Genomic DNA, 18997 nt, shown 5'->3' with positions numbered 1-18997 from the left:
CCCCACAGTTGCCCACGCAGCTCTGCCCAACCTGGCTTTGGCTTGTGGGGGGAGGCCCTTGGAGCCGCAGCCCAGCCATGATAAGAGCTGGGCAGGCAGCTATGGGAAGCCGTGGCAGACCCTCCACTTGCCCTGGGCCTATGCCGTGGCTTCTCACAGTAGCCCGCATGGCTCTTCCTGTGGCTTTGATGCTCCCCCTGGCCGAAGCCAGGTCAGAGAGAGCCGCGTGGGGAGCTGGCGCAGAGTCGTGGCTCCTCCACCTGTCCTTGACTGGACAGGGAGTGAGAACACAGGCTGGGGGCTGCTCTCAGCCCCCTCACACTCCGGGCAGGTGGAGTGTTCGCCACAGCTGCCCAGGCTCCCTGGCAGGGCTCCATGCTGGCCTGATGGGCGGGGTAGGGTAAGGGGGCGTGGTCTGCCCCAGTGAAAAGTGGGAGGTCCTTTGCATGCCCCTCCCCCCCCAGGTTCTGGTGCCACTGATTTTAGCTTAAACTTATCATAGATGATCCAGGAAAAGATCACACATGAGTTATTGTATTCTACAAAATGATCTTGTCTAGAAAACAGAAATAATTTCACTATATTCATTGAGCATGGTGTCAATTATCAGATGATTAAACTTCTTTGATCAGATATTTTGTCTCAGATCAGGGGTGGCCAACCTGAGCCTGAGAGAGAGTTGGAATTTACCAATGTACATCGCCAAAGAGCCACAGTAATAAGTTAGTAGCTCCCCATCAGCTTCCCCCCCACCCCTCTCCCAGCACCTCCCACCAGCTGGCAGCCCCACCGATCAGCACTTCCCCCTCCCTCCCCGTACCTCCTGATCAGCTGTTTCCTGGCACGCAGGAGGCTGGGGGGGGACGCGGAAAGAGGGCACAGCAGACTCAAGGGAGGGGTCAGGAAGGGGTGGAGCGGGGGCAGGGCCTGTGGCAGAGTCAGGGGCTGGGCAGTGAGCACCCCCCGGCACATTGGAAAGTTTGTGCCTTTCACTCCATCCCCAGAGTCGGTGCCTATACAAGGAGCTGCATCTGGCCACCCCTGTCTCAGATGTAACTCGTAGGAATTTACTTTCTTTTACTCTTGATACTGGCATTATTCCAGGATTTGAACAATTCACTTTAAGCCTTGAGTTTTTTTTCTTTTCTATTAGTCAGATAACATATTCAGAGAAGCTGGTTAACTTTAACTTGGAGAGCTGGTAGTAGAATCCTAATTTTTTAAATACTGTTTCACATCTTGTTTTTCTAAGACTAAAATAAGATCACTTATTAGAAGAATCATATACACTGTCTACTTAGGCCTTATTTTCTAAGAGAAAGATCAAGGCACAAAGAGTAGTTGCCAAACTCCAATTTTGACTTTAAAAATCTTCCTCATTTGCTTTTTTAAATAATTTAGAGAATGATTAGATTTTTGGTTTAAAAAAAAAAAAAGAGCAAAGCCACCAGGGTGCTTTTATTAGTGTTATGCTCCGCTACTCAACAGCTGGCCAGCAGAGGGAGCACAGATGAACAAAACTTATTCCCAGAGCTTTTCTGGCAAACCTGGAAATAAAGCAGAATCGAGTTGACTTGTGATGCACATAGAATGAAGGGAGACCATCAAAGCAGGCAAACAGAAATCAGAAAGATTTCACTTCTATGATAGCTAATATATGCATGTTATACTATTAGTCATCTTCCTTTTAACATCACAGAAACTTGCTTATGAGTAAATGTTGATTATCCATAGAAGCTATGGTGATTGTGTGTACATTTGTCCTACTTCACCTCAACAGATGCTTATTCTTTAATCCTCAACTAGTGTGCCGTGATGCGAAGCATTGGCAGTAATGCTGGCTGTTAAAAACAGGTTTCTTCTCTTTCAGAGTGCGGCTGCCACTGCAGCTACCTTGGCTTTGCCTGCTGGTGTTACTCCTGTTCAGCAGATACTTACAAATTCAGGTAATTACCTTAACATTAAATGGATTATAGACAAGCTATTTGATTTGCAAATGATTGTAATTTTTTACATTTTATGTGAAACAACATTTAAAAATCAGGAAGGAGTTTTGTAGTAAAGGGAATTTACCATACAGTTCTTGAGGCATATGTATTACAGTGCTACTTTACTAGCATAAACTTTAAAGATTTTATTTAATACATTTTGAAAGGTATTGTTTTTCAGCTGTTTACTGTTTGAAAATCTAAACTTTATATTAAGAGACGGCTTTAAAGACTACTATGTTTAATGGAAGTTTGTCTGAAATAGGAAAGTTGAAGTTTATAACTGTGTAGAAATCTGATTCAGAGGAGAGGTGAAATTTCCAGATCTTAATACAAGGAAAAAATTCCTCTCTTAGTTTTACAGGAAGACAAATGTATACCATAGGATCAATCACAAATTATTTATGTCGTGGCCAGCAATCTTTCTCCACCTACGCAGTGGTGCCCTATAGTTAAGACTATGTTTTAGTCACGGGTATTTTTATGAAAAGTCATGGACAGGTCACGGGCAGTAAACAAAAATTCACGGCCCGTGACCTGTCCATGACTTTTACTATATACCCCTAACTAAAACTTAAGGGGGGGGCACGGTCCAGAAGCACTGTGGGTGCTTCGCCGGGTGGTCTGAGACCCCTCTGGTGCTGGGAGGGGGTGGGCAACAGGGCATGGCCCAGGACCCCTGCTGGTGCTTGGGGGGAGGGCTGGCAGGGCTGTTAGGCTCCCTACCCAGCTATGCATGTCCCTGCAGCTCCTAGGGGGAAGGGCATCCAGCAGCTCTCCGTTCACTGTTCCCACCACAAGCGCCAGCTCTGCAGCCAATGCGAGTTGCGGGGGCGGGGCCTGCAGAGGCAGGCAGTGCGCGGAGTCCCCTGGCCCCTCTGCCTCAGAGCTACAGGGACATTCTGGTGGGAGCTAGGGAGCCCCCCACTGCGAGGTAACTGCCGCCCCACACCCCTGCCCCTAGCGCACTCCCACACACCCAAACTGCACGGGCAGCCCCGTAGCCAGCTCCGGAGTCCGTGGCCTCCGTGAGAGAGAGACAGTTGTATCTATAGTGTTTTCTCAGAGGATGTGGAGGGAGGAAGGGCACGGATTCCTAGGGAGATTGTGTTCCCAATGTTGGGTTCTTTGCAGGTGTAGATCCTCACCACTGAGTTTATGCTTTAGATGGAATCAGGGAGCTAAACCTATTCTTAGTGGGAGATGATGGAGGTGAGGGTCATCTGGATATCACTTCAGTTCCTCCTTTGTCTTTCTGAAAAGAAAGTGGAAGAGTTGAAGTTGGGGTATGTCTTGTCTGCAATTTTATGTCTATTGCACAGAGTTGGTGACCATCTTTACAGGCTTCTCTGCTGCAATGAGATGAAACATGGGACTATTGCATATGCTCTGTGAATTAGAGATAAGGTGGTAGGACTGTGCCATGGGTAATGGAAGAGAAAGAGACTACAGAGATGGGGATAAAGAGAGACTGTATCACGGAAAGGAGGGGTGGAGAAAGAGAATTACACAACAGTCAGACTGAAAAGAAAAAAGAAACATAGTACATGGAAAGAAAAGTAGTTTAGATATTATGGAGATCAGGGACATGCAAGAACCTAAATATCTGAAAGTGGCATTAGAGAAAAGGAAAAAGATGAAAGTGAATGGACATAATAAACTGTTACTTAAAGTAGTTGATGCTGACATTTTATAAAGAAAAATAAATGAAGTTAGTGGATCTTTCCTGCCTCTGGAACTTACCCCTCTTTTCTGAGTACTAATCTGTCCTTGCTAGGCTTTTATCTGCGGAGCATAAGGATATTTCTGAAAAACAGCTTTGCTTCAGAGTTTGTTCTCCGCTTGCAAAGTCCATCAGTTTTGGCATCATGATAGTCTAGTTGCCTGTACTTAGATTGCAGTATTGATCCTATCAATCCCTTGTGCTGTGGATTTATTCGAAGGGCAGTCACAACAGTTATTTTGCATTTTCCTCAGTCACCTTTAAAAATGTGAGCGGGTAACTATAATAAAAGCCAAATATAGAGTTTAAGTATATACTGAGTTTGAATTGCTCCCCCTCTGAGCATTTGGCCCTCTGACTCCTGGCACATGAAACGCCAGCAGGCCCTAGCAGCCCATTCCAAAACAGTCAAGGACCAAGGGCTCGAACTCTTCTTTACCCATTAGTGCCCTTGGAATAAATTGCCATACTCCCTATCTACCTTAATCTAAAGCTGTCTCCTTACTCCAAACGTTAGGAGTAAATTTAAGAATGTAAGCTTAGAATATTCACATCACAACGCTGTCTAACAGTCCTGATGAGGTCTGCAAGGGACAACTCGAAAGCAACCAGGAAGTAAAAAATGGCTGGCAAAACAACAAATTGGTTTTTTTGTTCGAAAACAAATCCAGTAGTTTTATCATGTAAAAAGACCAATCTAAATTGTGAAAATGTGTTTTCTGTCCGAAACAGCTTTTAGTGCTCAAAGTCATGGTGCTTTTGTGGGGGAGATGCAGAGCAGAAGAATCTTTGAAATTGTTTTCTTTTGGAGTAAAGGTCTAGTATAAAAAGCCACTCATACCTGCCTTCTTACACCTTTTTTTTGTCCCAGTAATGGTTCAGCAAATTTTATCTCCCTTGTATCTCTGTTTTTCTGTCAAGCATAGTAAAGGTGGTGAAACTGGGAAATTGTAGAATAGCAAGAGAGACCAACTATATTTTACAGTATTGCTTGCCATATACGCAAAAAACGGTATTCTACACAGTGCGACTGATCATCTTTTAAGGTAAAAATATTATTCCCTCTCCACCACCACCCCCAAAAAAAGTGTAATGGATTTTATCAAATTTCTAAAATCCTATAGAAGGAGTTGTTCTTCTATTGGCCTTATCTTGGACTTGTCAGAGGACAGAAATTAAAGAATTAGCTATCCTTTAGTGCAATCAGTTCGTCTCAGCCTGTTATTGGTGGAAGTGTAAGATGAACTTTCTACCTTAATTATGTTCAGTCTTTTTCCAGGTGACCAACTTTGAAAGAGATGATAATTTAGATGTGGATTTTTACATTTTAAGTGGTTCTGTTTTCTTTGCAGGCCAGATCCTGCAGGTAGTTAGAACTGCAAATGGAGCTCAGTATATCATTCAGCAACAGCAGCCAGTGGTTCTACAGCAACAGGTTATACCGCAGATGCAGCCTGGTGGTGTACAAGCTCCCGTTATACAGCAGGTAAAGAGGGACATTTTGAATAAGTGGGCTCATACTTAAAACTAACCCAGTAGGAAGGTTTTTCCAGTTAGTTTGTATATTTAAATACAAGGGTATGTGTTCTTTTGTTTGAATTGCATGCCAATAATGGCTCTGAAAAATTGACAGTTGCATAAAGGAATGGGGATTTTAAAAACCTATTTGATGCCTTAGAAATTCCATATCTTTGGCTTCTGTGCAGGATCTTCCTACCTGATCTGCATCCAGTGTTACCAATTTTTTTTAAAAGTTATCACAATATTAAAAGTGAAATTATAAAAATCATTGTTTACTTTTCTGTGTTTGATAACTATGTTTGTGACTGTGTTCTTTGAAGTAGTATAAAGAAGTGAAGGTTTCAAATGTTTTTGGTAAGTAATTGTTCTTTTAGTATCGTGTATGCACGATTGCTAATGTAAAATCCTTTTGTCAGGTTTTGGCTCCTATCCCTGGAGGGATCTCCCAGCAGACAGGAGTGATTATTCAGCCGCAGCAAATCCTATTTACAGGGAACAAAACACAGGTCATACCCACAACAGTGGCAGCTCCTACACCGGCACAAGCACAGATTACTGCTGCCAGTCAGCAGCAACCACAGCAACAGGCACAACCACAAGCACCACTTGTACTCCAAGTTGATGGAGCTGGAGACACATCATCTGAAGAAGAAGAAGATGAGGAAGAAGATTATGATGATGATGAAGAGGAAGACAAAGAAAAAGATGGAGGTGAAGATGGCCAGGTTGAAGAGGTAAAATTTGATAAAATGCTTCTAAAAGATTAGAAAATACTGAGACTTTAATGTTGACCTTCCAATTTCATTTGATAGATTTTGGGGAGGGCGGGGGTGTCTGTGATCTTGGGCAGGTATATACTACCACTTATGTTGATATAACTTAACGTCACTCAGGGGTGTGAAAAAGCCAGCCACGCAGACCCCGAGTGACGCAAGTTACAGCAACCTAAGCACAGTCTACACTGAAGTTATGTTGCCTTTCACGGAGATGGAATAATTATACAGATGGGAGAGTTCTCTCCTGTCGGCATAGAGTGTCTTCACAGATGTGCCTCACAGTAGAGCTGCACCAAAGTAGCACTTCTATGTATTAAATTAAACTATTACAAACAGTTTCATAAATCCTCTTCAGCAATGAAGAGATTATAAAAGAAATAGTAGGGCCCAGAATCAAGTCGCAAGTGGCATCCAGTCTTAATATGAAGAGGCCAAAAGATGGAGATTCAGTCATTTCCCTTGATCCACTGGTTAATCACATCACTATTAAAAACTTTTGCCTAACTTCTAATTTGAATTTTGTTTGGCTTTAACATTCAGCTGTTAGTTCTTTTTATGCCTTTGTCTGCTAGATAAGAGCTCTTTAATCACCTTTATTTTCTCTCTATGAAGGTACTTAGGCACTGTAATCAAGACACCTTTCACTCTTCTTTTTGATAAACTAAATCGATTGAGCTCATGTGGCAGGAGATTTAAAACGTATTTTCTCTTGAGCTCAAATCATTTTATCATTCTTTTTCTGTGCCCGAATCCACTTTTTCAACATCCTTTTAAAAAGCATTCCAGTATCAGTCTCATTGCTGTTATATACAGAGGTAAATCCCCTCCCCACTTTTACTTTCCCCTCTTTATACCTCCAAGGATTGCATTAGCCCTTTTTGCCACAGCTTTGTACTGGGTGCTTGTGCTCAGTTGCTTGTCCACTGTTACCCCTAAATTCTTTTCAGAGTCATTGCTTCCCAGGATACAGTCCCTCATTCTGCAGGTACAGCCTATATTCTTTATTCCTAAATGCACAACTTTGCACCTGTCTTTAATAAAACACATTTTCTTTGAATGGACACAGCTTACCAAATGATCCAGATTGTACTGTGTGATTGCCCAGTCTGCCGATATTTGTCTGCAATGTTTAACAGCAGTAACTTTATATTTACTTCTAAATCACTAATGAAAATGTCAAATAGCATTGGGACTTCTGAACCCCACAACCCCCAATCAGGGATGATTTCCCATTGACAGCTATTTTTTGAGATCTCTTACTTGCCTGGTTCTTTATCCATTTAATGTGTGCTCTATTAATATTGTACAGTGTTAACTTTTAAATCAGAATGTCATGCAGTGCTAAATCGAATGCCTTACAAAAGTTTTGTAGTACATCTACAGTTACCTTTATCAACCATCAGGGTGGATTTGATTTAAATCACTAGCCAGGAACACTCGATTTAGTCATGGTTTTCTACATAAAAGTGCATTCCTGTTGGTTGTTATAACCTTAATACATATTCTTCACAATTCAGAGGTAGATGTAGGTTTCATATTTAGAAGGTACACACTATATGTTTTGAAACAGTGATTTATATTGAAAACTTTTCAGATTAGTTTTACAGCTATATCAGAAAATGATTGTTTGGTTATTTCATTTACCAAAGGTAATTGAAGCAGATATTTATGAAGTCATTGGGAGGTGAACTATCTCCAATTCAACAAGTTAATCCATTAATATTTGGAACATTTTCTTGCCATGCTGTATTAGGAGGAGATCACCTTACGGACATTTAAATTGTTTTATTTAACTAAAACAACAACGTTATGTAGTCTGGATTTTTTTTCTTCAACAGAAAACATATAATATTTAACAGAAGAAGCATATGTCCCTCACTTCTCACATTTATTTCCAGACTTTTTCTCCTTGTCCAGATCTATTCTGCCCCAAACAATTTTCTATTCATTGAACTTTTTGAAACTTTGCACTTTTAAAGAGAGGTAAGGGATTGACTTACACAGATTTGCAGAGGGACAATAGAGTTGAGGTCTGTGTTTCTCACCTCTATATGTTGTTTATTTATTTAAAAATTTTTTTTTTTGCTGTTAACAAGCATGTTACCTCTGGAGATGCAAACCTACAGTTTGAGAACTACAAAACTAAACATCTGTGATAGTATCTTCTAGACTGAGCACTGAGTCTCGCTGGGTAGATAGAAAGATTAACCTAAGTAATCTATACAAAAGCCTGTGGAACCCCATAAGATTGGGTCCCTAATCCATGAACTATTGGAACTCATTTACAAAACTTTTCTTAAACATTAAATGAATATATTGTCTCATATATTGTCACATTAGAATTTATAATCCCTCTTCCATGATGATATATCTTTATAATGTATCTTAATTAAAACTATCTTTAGATCGGGTTTTTGCTTGTTTTTCCTTTTTTTTATTAAAAAAAAATCAATTTAAAGATTTTTTTAAAAAAATCATTGATTTTTATCTACCCTGTCAACCATAGTCTTAACCTCACCAAAGAATGAAATCAGCTTTGTTTGAGAAGACCTATTTTCCATAAATCCTTGTTGACTGGCATGAATTATGTTCCTGTCTTTTAATTCTTTATCAATTGACTCCTGTATCAGTGTTTCCATTCCCAGGATTCATATCAGGCTCCCTGGAGTATAGTTACCTGGGTTATCCTGATTGCCTTTTTTTAATATTGGCAAAATATTAGTGTAGCATTGTTCCAGTCTTCTGGAATTTCACTTGTATTACAAGATTTATTAAATATAAGCATCAGCAGGCCAGAGATTTTATCAGCATCATGTTGCTCTAGCCTCCTCTTTTCACTGTTATCAATCTGCTTTATAAGGAACTACTTCCAGTTCTGTGCATCAGATAGGTTACTTTAATACACCCACCATCTGTGAGGGAGGAGGAGGTAGGGCATCCTCTGGCACAAAGAAGCATGTTTTCCTTCTTGGATTCAAAATAATACTATACCAGCTAATCAAGAGCTAATATCATGGTTGATGGGGATTTAAACTTGCCTTGCCCCAGTTCCTTTTATAATTAACCCATATAATGAGAAAGCAGTGGCGAGGGACTGCGTGAGACTTTTTTTAGGAAAAGGATGTTTCATGTTTTCAATAGTGATCTGTCAACTAGAGATTTAAAATATATGCTGTTTACATATGATTATAAAAACCCGTTCAAACGTCGCTGAAGTGTTCTCAGTATAGGCAAATGTCAAAGTCATTTTGGAAAATGGGACTTGGGCACAGTAACATTTGGAGCTGCCCTGGGATAATTTATGAATACTGTATAATGTACTGGTTATTGGGGTATTTACTGTATGACTACATTGGTATAGCTGAACAGGAATCTGTCTGATTAACACAGGCAGGAAGAAAAAGAATGGTTCAAGATAAGCCACCCCTCAGCAAACACTACAATTGTTAAGGGACCATGTCAGAAATGTTGGCTCTGCAGACTCTTGTATAATCTCCTGCTGAGTCTAGAGTGCTGGTTTTAACCAGAAGGGCTTAAAGCCCAGAAACACAGAAGAACAAAGGAACTATAGCAGAGGGGTTGTTGTCAGGGAGCCAGACTGAGACATGGGTATCTGCTGGGGTATCTGGAGATGCTAGGCCTGCCTAGGTTACCATCAGGGAATGGGAAGCTTTTGGGCAAGATAAACATGCAGGTAGGCTATTTCTTAAAAGCTTTGTTCCAGTTGGTAAAATAAACAATACTTTTGGTTTAAGAAGGCTGTCTGCTCATTATATTCACCACTGGTCACTGACTCCTAAAGGGAAAAAATGCAGGTGCCCGAACTCTATCGGACCAACTAGGTAAGAACAGTTCGTATGGAGGATGCGGTAGCCCAGGCATGGTCTGGGAGTGGGAGAATTGCAAACTGTCAATCAAAGATGGGTAAAGGCAGAGGCCTGACAAGTGAGCATTCTAGAGAGACCAGAAGGGGGACAGATGTCAAGCTAGCCCTGTAATTGTGACAAGCACATCAAGTTTTACCTCAAAGCCTCGTTCTCCCTGCACTCAACCCCTCATTCATATTATAACCAGAGCTTATTTTCATACAAAAGATCAAAATATCTATAATCTTAATAGATGGGAGTCAGTTTATGATAAACTATTTTCAAATGTTTCTTTTAGGAGCCCCTTAATAGTGAAGATGATGTGAGTGATGAGGAAGGACAAGAGCTGTTTGATACAGAGAATGTTGTCGTATGTCAGTATGATAAGGTAAAATCTCTAAAAACAGAATTTTTATGAATGTCACTTTTACTTGTTCCTCTTTCTCTGCTCCCCATCAAATCATGAATTTAAGCTGTATATCAGTGTGTGTATATATGGGACTATATAAATATCTTAATATTTAGTGTGAGCCGATATTGTATAATGTTTTTGTATTATATTTTAACATGTGAAATTAACTGTTTTCTATTATCTCCAACTTGTGTGTCTACTTGCGTCTCAAAACTCCGTTACAAGCAAGGCTCAGTTAAAATTAGTGGTTGAACTTCTTTTTCTTCCAGACTATCTTACCAGTGTGCCTGAAAAAGGATCATTTCTTTGGGTTGGCAAGTCTGTGTATGTCTGCATAGACTGCTCAAAAAAAGTATCAGTTGATGCCAGATATGGAGGGTTTTGTATGATGTGGACAGTTGTCTACTGAGACAAGAGACTATACAGCCATCCGAAGAGAACAGTCTTTGGCTGCTATAACCCTGGATTGGAAATCACAACACACAGCCTTTCTTTTCTACATTCAGCTAGCAATCCCCTGGGTAGCTAGGTTCCTATATAGTGGCTAGCTTCTTTTTAAGAGCCTTGGACTGGAAATATGAGATTGGGCAAATAAAAAGAAAAAAAAAATCAAAAGATGTAGAAGCAGAAAACCCCAAACTCAATGCAAGCTAGCATTGGTGAGATGTTCAGGTGGATTTCCCTCCTTTGTTGTTTGGCTGAAGACTGGATTCATAGGACCACAGTGTATTGATTACATGAAAAAGGCTCTTTTTACAGTGCAAAGAACTGAAACTTGAATGAAAAAAAGATTTAGACTTTCCAAAAAAACAGCAAAAAACGCCTGAAGTTGTAATGTTCATTTACATCCAAACCCTAGACCCTGCTCTAAGTGCAGATTCAATATGAGGGTAGATAGGCTGGTTGAATTTTGTTCCTATATTTTCTGGTGTTTTGAAGTAGGTTTGTGTTTAATCTTTTCAGCAGTATGGTTCTACTACATATGTTCCAGTTTTGGTACTGCACCGTTTAACAATTTCACATGTGAATTACTGGTTTGGATAGCTTTATTAGATTCTTCAGAGGATGGGGCACACTTAATTAGACTAGAATGCAAATCCTCATAACTTGGCCAAGCAGGTTTCCACAAATTTACCAGTTGACATTTCAATCTGGTGTATTTCACTTCAGCTATCATCTTTAATGATTTTTGGCTAATCTTGTGTTAACATACTAACAGAATCCACCAGAAAGTCTGCCAAGTAAAATAAGCTCCTATACCTGGCAAATAATAAACACTGGACACTTTGAAAACGTGGAACTTCACTTTCCTTTTGTGGAGGATAGTGACAAGTTAAGCTATTTGCGTGAGAGAGAAACTCTGGGCGTCTTGTATATTCACTACTCAGAGCTTGATACACTTTCTCTTACATTACTTTTGTCAAAGAAAAAAATCCTTTGGGCACCTGGGAATCTGGAAAATTGTGTGTTCAGGTGTTCTCTCATTTACTATGTTGATGGGTAAAATATTTTGAATGGATGATGAAAAGCTTATTTATCCCTAAAATTACTATGTATTTTGAGCTAGTTGGGCAATTAATGTAATGTTTACCTTTTAAGATGCATGTGGCTAAGCCCACTTGCATGGTACAGTTTGGCAAGTGACAGTACACTTAAATATTATCTGGAATGAAAATAGGCCTGCAGTAGAACATATCATTTTAATCAAATTTTTACAAGATACCAGATATCCTTTGCTTGGGCGTATTTAATTAATCAAGTCAAAGTATACAAGAAATAAATGTATAGTTTGTGTAGCTTGCAGCCAAAATTGAATGATCAATTCTTTTAGTTGTACTGTTCTTACTGTATTCTGGGAACAGCCAGGTGTTCAATTTTTTTGTGATTCAGTTGATAATTAAATTCACCTAGTGACTCGTTTTGAAAGCCTTTTTTTTTTAAACTGGTTTCCATAGTTACTAGTTTCTCTTGGAGAGTCCAGTTCATTCTATTTTTATTTCAGACTACTTTTTCCTTAGTTGTCTTTTTGTTGTTGTTACTGTTTTTACTAAGGAAAAGACTTTTTTCTAAGGCACAAAGGCCAGTCAGGCACCCAGCTCCCACTTGTCTTTGAAAATCTCCCCTTATTTGTATCCTATTAGCACCTGGAAGCCTCTGTAAAGGACCAGGGGAAGGCATGCTATACATCGGGGTTCCCCTCCTTTTTCTTCGAGGCCCCCAACATGCTATAGAAACTCCACGGTGCCACAACATCTGGTTTTCTGCATATAAAAGCCAGGGCTGGCGTTAAGGGTAGCAAGCAGGGGGCACTGCAAAACTAAGTTTCGCAGGGTTCTCCTTCAGCCTCAGGTGGCAGGGCTCCGGCCTTCAGCCCCGTGCTGTGGTGCTTTGACTTTCTGCCCCAGACCCCAGAGAGTCTAACGCTGGTCCTGTTTGGCAGACCCCCTGAAACATGCTCACAGTGCCCCCCCCGGGGGGCCCTGGACCCTTGGTTGAAAACCACTGCTATACATGATGAAAAAAAGGCCCCGATCAGAGAGCTTACAGTTGACATAACTTGGAAAAAAAAAAAAAAAACACCTAAAATAAAAGCAAACTAATCAGGTACTCCCATTACAGTAGAACCTCAGAGTTACAAACAGCAGAGTTATGAACTGACCAGTCAACTGCACATTTCATTTGGAACTGGAAGTACATAATCAAGCAGCAGCACAGACAAAAAAAGCAAATACAGTACTGTGTTTAAACATAAACTACTAAAAACTAAAGGGAAAACAGCATTTTTCTTCATAGTAAAATTTCAAAACTTATTAAGTCAATGTTCAGTTGTAAACTTCTAAGAGAACAACCATAATGTTTATATAGAGTTAGGAACATTTCAGAATTAGAAACAACCTCCATTCCTGAGATGTTAGTAACTCTGAGGTTCTACTGTAAAATTCTTCTTAGGACAGAACAAAACTATCCTCCACCACAAATACCAGCTACTATCAAGGCCCTTCCTCTTTAAAAGCCTGAGTAAATAGATAAGCTTAGCAGTGTGTCTTGGAGGTCAATTAACTCTGACCACTCAGACCAAGGAGAGAAGCAGCCTCCAAAGCTGAGGGTCCTTCAGAGAGAACACTAGTCTGGTGGCTCCCTCTCTTTTACATCCGGAGAAATCCAGCTCCGGTGTTTCTGACCTTAGCTGCAGCGCTACGGCAGGGATAAGCAAGTTCCAACCTTGTATTAGGCCTATTTCACTTTCCTCTTCTCTTTTTGCTTGAGATTAGCAAGCAAGGTGGGTTGTACGCAGAAGCGGGGTTAAACAAGTTAAGGTAAAGGGTCAGAGTTGTATTGCTGCCTCATTCACCTCTTTCCTCCAGGGCTGGTCAGATAAATTGTCTCCTACCTCTTCAATATAGTGAGTAAAAGCTGGAATTGTGCTGCTTCCAAATGGATTTCTGCATTCCCAGTTCCAACAGGAAAAGGGTATTAATTCATGTTAGAGATGGATAAAGATTAAATTACCTTCCTCTCTCTACCATAAAATGTGTTATATGCCTTGGATTTCACAATTACTATGGATACAGAGTTTATTTATGGCTCCTGTGGGAACTTGCTCTTGGCTAGAAAATGAGCCACAAATGCTGCCAGATGTGCAATAACACTATTTTTTAGGTCAGATCCTGGGTTTAGATCTCCATACATACATAATGATCAGTTATGTGACCAATCATTATCTGGATTTTCTTTTCCTAACTTGTCAATTTACTCCTGAGGTTGCTACTTGTTTCTGATACATACTGAAATAGTACTCTGTATATTTTGTTTTTTAGATCCATAGAAGTAAAAACAAGTGGAAGTTTCACCTCAAAGATGGCATAATGAATCTCAATGGAAGAGATTATGTATTTTCCAAAGCCATTGGAGATGCAGAATGGTGAAGTTTTTAAGACAAAACAAAAAACTAGAAAAAAAGAAAGATCAGAAAGGTTGAGCCTTGGACATAAACTTCAACCAAAACTTATGTCTGCACATCAGAAAAGAACAGTACAAACAAAACTACCGCAACAAAGGTAGAGTGTGGCAACATAGACACTACTTCAAATGGGCAAGCCATGGGACTGTAGCAGCTACCATTGTCTGGGATACCTTAATTATCAATTCTATATACAGGTACCTGCAGCTGGTAATTAGCATGTAAGGCTTTGTCTCCCTGTTCCTCCCTTTGGGTTAAGGTTTTAAAATTTCTTCCACTGAACTGAAGGAACTCTTCCCTTTTGATATACTCGCAGTCTGACAATGCTTATGTGTGTACAAATCTTTGTTTTGAACACTTACTTCCTTTTGGTAGTGAGGGTGGTCAGAATATTATTTGAACGGCGTGCAGGCTTTGTACAGAAGAGTAAGAATTAAGGTGATACATTTTAATTATCTTGTATAACAAAAATATTTTTAATTAATTCTGCTATAGTCATGTATAATTTTAACTACAGTTAATTTTCTCAATTCTTCTCCCATAAACAAATTCTCATTCCTAGCAGTTACAAAATGTAAAATGATTACTTATATTTTCGAGCCATTTCAATTTGACATGAATGACTCTTTTCAAAAGTGCTGAGCACCTGTAGCTCCTTCTGAAAAATCAAACCACTTACTTTATTTTTAAAAACGTTCTTGGCATTTGAAGTGGTTCAGCCTGATGGAGCTCAGAGGACTTTGTGGTAGCTTTCTTTCACTTCTTTAAAAGATCAGTGTCCTGGAGACCTTGCAAATGAAAATTCCAGGTATTTTGATCTTAGTGTATGCATTCCTCCAACCACTTACTACATTTACAGCCCAGGCATCCATGAATACTGTTGGACAAATACTACAGGAATGGCTAAATTGGATAAGGGAAGGTGTATATATGTAGCCATTTATACCTTAGCTGAAGTTCTGCTAGTCAGGAAACAGAGCTTAATTCTAACATACCCTGTAATTTTAAAGTATATTCTTATTGACAAGTTAAGATGTGTTGCAGGGAACCTGTTTAAAATCTCCAAGTGACATGCAATTTTGGTGGTTTTTGTTTTTGTTCTTTTTAAAAGAAAGCATCAATGAGGAAATAGTTTATTTTGTTAGAGTAATGTAAGCAAAAAATTAAAATAGTGTGTGTCTTGGTAATGCAAAAATTAGGTCATCACATATGCTAAACCCTAACGTAATTTCACTTGTCTGAAAATGACGTCATAAATAGCAAAAAGCTTTTGCTGGTAAGGGCAAACACACCTTTTCTTCATGTGATGGTTCTGCTTGCAATTAGGCTTTCAGGAATGGAGTCCCTGGTGCAGCAGAGAAGAGGGAATTGAAATTCTAGATCAGACGTTTCCAACGAAGGAATGAGCATGCTTTATGTGGTTCCCCATTACAACTTAATGTTCTTAATAGCTACCTGAAAAGCAATGAAAAGAAGGCAGAGGAAGGCAAATGTAACTCAAATTAGGGAGAACTGCAAAAGCAGAAACTTTACCCACTACTACTTGGCTTTTGTTCTTGCAAAATTAAACTTTTAAAATTGCTTTTAATGAAATCACAAGTGTATTTAATCAGCACTATATATTAACTGTCTTCTGTCTCCCTTACCTGTCTTTCGTTACTGACCTCCAAATGCATTCATAGTCTCAGTAGTTTACAGGAAATTCACAGCACGTTGCAAGGAAGAAATCTGAGCAGTTACATATGTTTTTGCACCTGTGGTGCCACTAAATAGAACAAAATTGTCCTTAATACACATGTAGAGCCATATGTTTATTAGTAAACCACCTGGTCTGCATACATTGTAAATGTCATTAAAGTTCAGTTTCTGGTGTTACTAACTCATAGGTAATTAATGCTCTACTCATTTAGGATACAGATTTGGCTCTGGACTTTAAGGTATCTCATGCTGGGTGGCGTTTTCTTTTTCTCTGTACAAAGCAGAAATTTTGTGTTTTTTTTTTTGTTTTTTTTTTAATGTGCCACTGTACTTTTAAAGCATATGTGATTACAATGAAATCAATTACTTATCAACTAATTATTACCCTTGCTTCTCTTGTGTATCTTTGACTAATGTTGATGGCTATCACAAGTAGATTCATAGCCTTTCAAATTACTTAAATATGGACTTAGAACAAATCCCATATGCTGCACAAATCAACCAATGAAACCCCTTTAGCTACAGATTCCTGTTTATGCTACTGGAACCCAAATTACTGTACAAGATATTTAGTCTCTTCTTACATTTTAGGGTACTTCACCCACATGTTTAGAGCAGACATTGCATAGCCTTTTTATTTATTTTAAGGGATACCACAGCTTTAAAGATGACTTAAATTTAGTTTATCTTGAAGGACATTTAGAAACCATCTGTACATGCACAGTGTCTTGCAAATTAATTATGGTATGCTTGGCAGATGAGGGTTTTGGTCTTTTAATACAAGTACCTGTGAAATCTTCTGAAAGCCAGTCAAATATAAACATACCAAACTGTGCTCTTATTGCTATGTCAAGTGTTCCTTTTTAAATCAGAAAGCATGTTTTAATTTCATTTTATTGTAGCAGCTTGCTGTAAGAATGTAGTTTGCTTAATTTTATTATTGTACTTGAATTTTAATCATGGTTTTAATGTTGTAATTGAACAGACCATTTCATTAGATTCCATTTCTTTCAGAGGGCAAGGGATTCCCATGTTCATAGTTTTTAAATTATTAATTTTTTTTCTTGAAAGTAGAAAATAGATTTTTCATTTAAATAGTTCAGTATTATGAAGGCAATTAACGGTTTCAAGAGGGCTTATGTTTAGATTTGCACAGATAACAGAGCACCTTTTTTGACTTTAAGATGGAAAAAATAGGGACGATAACTTCATGGTTAAAATATTAACCTTCAGGGCTAATGGAAATTTACAGAGCAACTGGACAAAGTTGGGAGTCTTGTGCCTTCTCAATTTGCAGATATTCCTGCTTTGTCAGCATGATGATACTAGAGGTCTATTTGATTCCTGAGACAGTAGATGTCCTGCAATGCTTCAGTCATAAATAAACATTTTAGCTCTAATTATATTGGCTTTTTAGTGTGTGCAATCATTTAATAAAAACATCAAAGTTGAAAAGGAATAAAAATATGTTGTCTGCTAAGGAGATAATAGAGACTTAGTCACATAAGGAACTTTATATTGGACTATTTAAATAAAATTTATAACTTTATTCTCTCCCGCCCCCAATGTTAGTGGCAAAATGTCTGAGGTTTCATCCACCTTTTTCCTGCATTGTAATTACAAGCTGCTTTTTGACCTGAGTAATTTTCCTAGCAACAGATCATGACAAGTATAAAGATTGTGGTCGTAGGTTTATTCTCAAAGGGATTAGATTTGGTTCTGAAGCACAGTTGCTGGAAAAGAGTGAATAACATACTAAATGTGATGTAACAGTTTTGTATCAATGTGGTTTTTTGTTTTTGTTTTTTTCTATTTTTAATGCAGTGTAAGAGTCAAGTAAACTTCCCTGGGTTTCAGTTTTGTTTTGTGAAAGTAACTGTATCATCCATCAATACCCAAAAGCAATTATGTCACCATAAAACACTATCAGGATAAAATTTTGTTATTCCAATGCAGGAGAAAAGTGAGACCCTTTTCACTAGAGTTCACTTTGAAGTTTGTCTTCCATTTGAAAAAGTTCCTTTTTTGTTGTTTTGCAGAATGCAATAAAATGTTTAAGAATTAGACCTGTGGCTTTAGGGTACTGCACACTGTGGATTTTTATTGGATCGCCTTATACAGCTTTGCAGTTTTTTATAAAGATTTAATTCAGAGTTGTTTCAGATTTTGAGTTTAGTGGTTACAAAAGATGGGGAAACTTGTATGTTGTTACATTTGTGTCTTTAGTCTTGATTTCCTATTATTCTGAGTGCCTGGGGCTTATGTCCAAGCCAGGCCTTTTTTTTTTCCTGCAAATCAAGCTACTGTTGCCTATTCTTTTTCGTGGTTCACTTTTTGAAAATTTAGTTTGGATTGGATATTGAGGACAAAAAGGAACTTTTTTAAACAGGAAGAACTATTTTGGATTAGCTACATGTGTAGCCATCCAAAGTTCACTTGTTCCAGCGTGCATAGGGTACTAATAAAAATATGGGGAAGGGGAATGTCCTTTTTTGCTGTTCTGAGCTACTATTGTCAACTGCTGTTGTACATATACTGTTATGTGTAAGGGGGTAAATATATTTATTATGTTTGTAAAATTCATTCTGTACAATTGCAGATCAAGGTTGCTCTTCTGTGATATACAGGATATTATGTTTCAAAGGCCATGCTTGGAATACAATTAGAGAACTTAGTATTTTGAGGTACTAAGACCTATTTTAAGTTTAATATTTTGCCTTTGCAAAAACTTTAATTAAAGATGTTATTTAAAAAATAAGCTTGCCATTTTATTTACTGATGCATTAAATAGTTGAACATACACAATTGTTTTAACGTGGACAAGATTCTGTAAGTATTTTCATAATATAGTGAATTTTATTCAAAGCAAGAAAAACACAAGTGTTTCCCTTTTAATCACTGAGGTGAACTTGCTGCGTAGTCTCTTCCATTTAACATGGCTCACAATGTTATGAGAAGTCAGCTTTTCATTTTGAGGTTGGAGGTTCAGATTTAGCACAGTCTTCTTTTGCTGGTAACCTAAGCAAGACTTTCAGCACGACCTTTAGCAAAG

The 18997-nt window shown here is 38.7% G+C and overlaps 1 protein-coding gene across 2 annotated transcripts in view; it reads left to right on the top strand.

Moving 5' to 3' along the window:
* Positions 1 to 18703, top strand: part of GTF2A1 (general transcription factor IIA subunit 1) — a 33969-nt gene extending 15266 nt beyond the window's left edge. For both annotated transcript variants that reach the window (XM_038407360.2, XM_043516487.1), the window contains exons 5-9: positions 1871 to 1946; positions 5064 to 5197; positions 5649 to 5966; positions 10173 to 10262; positions 14105 to 18703. In XM_038407360.2, coding sequence (XP_038263288.1) covers positions 1871 to 1946; positions 5064 to 5197; positions 5649 to 5966; positions 10173 to 10262; positions 14105 to 14212 — 726 coding nt within the window. In that variant the 3' untranslated portion in view covers positions 14213 to 18703. The remainder of the gene's footprint in view (positions 1 to 1870; positions 1947 to 5063; positions 5198 to 5648; positions 5967 to 10172; positions 10263 to 14104) is intronic.
* The last annotated feature ends 294 nt before the right edge of the window (positions 18704 to 18997 follow it).

Source organism: Dermochelys coriacea, chromosome 6 (genome assembly GCF_009764565.3).
Source record: "Dermochelys coriacea isolate rDerCor1 chromosome 6, rDerCor1.pri.v4, whole genome shotgun sequence".
Lineage (NCBI taxonomy): Eukaryota > Metazoa > Chordata > Testudines > Dermochelyidae > Dermochelys > Dermochelys coriacea.
The sequence above is the reverse complement of the archived record's forward strand: the minus strand, read 5'-3'. Positions and strand labels throughout refer to the sequence as shown.